General features: G+C 30.1%; 1 protein-coding gene across 1 annotated transcript; it reads right to left on the minus strand.

The window, feature by feature from the left end:
• Positions 1–88: 88 nt before the first annotated feature.
• Positions 89–2,323, minus strand: LOC108756570 (THUMP domain-containing protein 3-like). Its single transcript, XM_018500471.1, has 7 exons — positions 2,198–2,323; positions 1,965–2,077; positions 1,349–1,880; positions 877–1,055; positions 632–811; positions 393–527; positions 89–289 (listed from the first exon to the last, which is right to left on the minus strand). The coding sequence occupies exons 1-7, from the start codon at positions 2,283–2,285 to the stop codon at positions 89–91; spliced, it is 1,428 nt and encodes a 475-aa protein (XP_018355973.1). The 5' UTR covers positions 2,286–2,323.
• Positions 2,324–3,275: the final 952 nt, after the last annotated feature.

Raw genomic sequence — 3,275 nt, forward strand, 5'->3', positions numbered from 1 at the left:
ATATATGCTAAATAAATTCTATTAATTTCTTCGTACAAAAATATGAATTCACAATATTTATATCACAATACTTATGAAAGCAAAATGTCTAATTGGACAAAGGCTTTTTAGTCGAATGAAATAAGTCTTTATTGTCTCTTTGATAATTATACTGTTTGGCCACACGCGGTTTGAATGAATTAAGGGCTACTTGAGTGCGGTTCAAAACATAAACTACAGCTGGAAGGCCTCCCACATTTACACCAATTATTTTTATCACCCAGAATAAATCACCAGCTGCCATCAGAGCCTAAAAATGAATAGAATTTATTTTCGGATTATAGTAAAATATTTTGCTTCGGTTCTTTTCTTTCATATTTTAATTGGTATAAATAATTATAATAAAAACTTACGTCTTTAAAGTTATTTCTATCGTAAGTGAGTAGAATTACTCGTCCGTTTAATTTTACTATACGACCAAATTCTAGCAAAAATTTTTTGTAAAAAATTTTGTTGTATGACTTATTTCCACTTCTTTTACCAAAAGGCTGCAGATTATTAGAAAAATGATCATTTTTAATGAAAAAGTGTAAAAATATGTAAAAATTAATTATAATGTTGGAACAAAATTTTTAATGATTAATTTCCATACCAAATCAGTAACAATAATATCGACAAAAGAATCTTTGAATGGCAATTTTGAAGCAGTCCATTGTACGAGATCTATTTTACATGTAACTGCTGAAGCATTTATATTTGACTTTGTTCTATCTGTAGCTCTGGAATCATTGTCGCCACATAAAACATATGAATGTGGAAAAGCTAATGCTGCCTGAAATTGTTTGAATAGAATTTTGAATCAACTATTAATTTTATTATTGTAAACATGCAATATACCTCTATAGGAATAGAACCTCCCCCGCACATAGGATCTACTATTATATCTCCTAGCTTGGGATTTGCCAATTTTAGCAAATTGTAACATATAGTTGATCTAAGAGTAGTTGGTCCAAAATTTATGATATTTCTGTGATGCTTGGATTTGTGCGTTACTCGTAAATGCGTTATTAATTGATCTGAAATATTTAGAAATAATTAGTATTCAGCTTCTCTCATTATTCATATATAATTGATTCTCTTGAAGGTATTGTTATAAAATTTCATATGTGTACATTTCGTAAAATTGTTAAAATTGTTCTCTTTAGGCCCGGTTGCTCCAACGTTACTTTAATTTTAAGTAAGGCTTACAACTCTTTTTGTCCCTGTTCTCTTTTCGGTTTTAAAACGAGATAGAGAGAGTTTTAAGTTTCGCTTAAAATCAAAGTAACGTTGGTGCAACCAGGCCTTAGTCTATTCTCATTTATCATACCATCTATCAATTTGCAGACAATTTCTAGATGATACATGGACAAATCAACCAACCAATGAAACTTGTCCTGTAATACCTCTCCGATAACCTTAGCAACATCCTTAGATTCAACTGCATGTTTACCACTCCTCTCACATGTTACTCTATATTTGAGTACATCGTTCTCTTGGGATTTTAAAGGATCTTGACCCCTTTTTTTCCCTTTCTCTTCTTTCATCTCTGATACATTCCAATCATAGGGATCTTTTTTTTCTTTTTCTTTGTTACGCATCTCTAACATCTCTGTTTTGGCTATAAGATCTTCCTTTTTAGCTTCGACGTATTCTTCAATCGTTGGATAAAGTTTTCCCTTGAAACTTGTTGCACATTTCCATGCTTCAAGAGTTTTCTTCCATGTTTTATCTGAGTTCGAAAGTATGTCCAAGTTATAACTTCTTATATGTAATAAGTCTGATTCTTTGTCATTAGTAAATGATAAACTTCCATTTTCAGCTACTATAAATATGTGATCTATCGATCTCATTTCTTGAATCTGTAACATATATGAAAAAACATAAATATTATGATTCTTGCACCTACATTAAAAAAAAAAAATCTAAGTTGTGTAGAAGAATACTTTTGGAAATTCGTCCCAATCAATATTAAAATAGATTCTTCCGCGTTGCTTAACCACCCGAACATCTTTGCCCAATTTCTCTTTGCATTCGTCAATTGCTTCCCATTCGAAACCTGCGTAAACAAAATCATTTATTGTAGGACTTTGTTGTAGGTTATGTTTAAGAGACGCGCGTGGATTTCTCCTTATCTCATGAACAAGTTTCACGAATAATAGGTACGAAAATATCGTACCTGTGTCCACAGTGACTCCAATCGTAAAAATCTTGTCATTATTAACAGATTCCGAAAAGAGTTGACTCACGGATGCGTTTGCACTCATTGTCGAGATTCTATTCAGCCGGTCAGTCCTCGAGAAAAATACACGTAGTCACACAATGTCACGCATTGTATATATTTACCTGACACGCTACACATATATCTAACGTTGTATGATTTTATTTTATTTTGTTTTCTTTATCGAAAAGAGTCGTCAGAATAGTCTGAAGGACTACTAAAACTCTAATTAGTTTCACTTTTCCAGTAAAAAATTTGTCATACATGAATATGTATAAATAGTATCTATAAACACTGTACGCGTTATTTTAAAAAAGTAACACGTTACTGTTACCAGTACTTGAAAAGTAACGATTCGTCACTTTTTCGTTACTTCTTATTATAATGCTGAAGTAAGTTATTAGATTTTAAAATTACATTAGCTGATAATTAATTTAATACTAAATGTGAAATAAGTATTCAAACTTGAAATTCTCTATTAACTAGTTTGTATATAGAGTAAGCTTTTCTCTACATTAAACTTACCTATAGGTTTATTAATTCTTTATTTTATTTAGATAATATCGTTATTTTAATGTAGTCATTTTTATAAGAATTTAGAGATTAAATAATAAGAGGTAATAGATTATATATTGTTTCTAAACGTTAATATTTCTTGGTAGAAATAAATTGATAAAATCTTTATCAATAGACTTATTTCAGTGTAATTCATAATGAAATGAATCAATTGTTAGAGATTTCAGCGATTTTCAGCAATTTCAACGATTTATTTCCACCAGAGTTACTATTATGTGTATTTCAATATTTATTGTCCGTATCAAAAATGTACAGTATGTATATGTAATGTGAATTATATATTTTCTACAGTGCCTATTAGAACACAGTATAAGATATTAAGTACAAAATACTTTTCATCATAGACAAGCTATAAAGGTTTGAATTGTCACGTCTAGTCAGTCAGTGTCGTTCGTACGCAGTAATGAGTCTATCTGGCGTGATTTTTAATGACTTTTCAACTTTCATTTTGATTAACGTT

This window comes from Trachymyrmex septentrionalis, unplaced genomic scaffold, assembly GCF_001594115.1.
Source record: "Trachymyrmex septentrionalis isolate Tsep2-gDNA-1 unplaced genomic scaffold, Tsep1.0 scaffold128, whole genome shotgun sequence".
Classification (NCBI taxonomy): Eukaryota; Metazoa; Arthropoda; class Insecta; order Hymenoptera; family Formicidae; genus Trachymyrmex; species Trachymyrmex septentrionalis.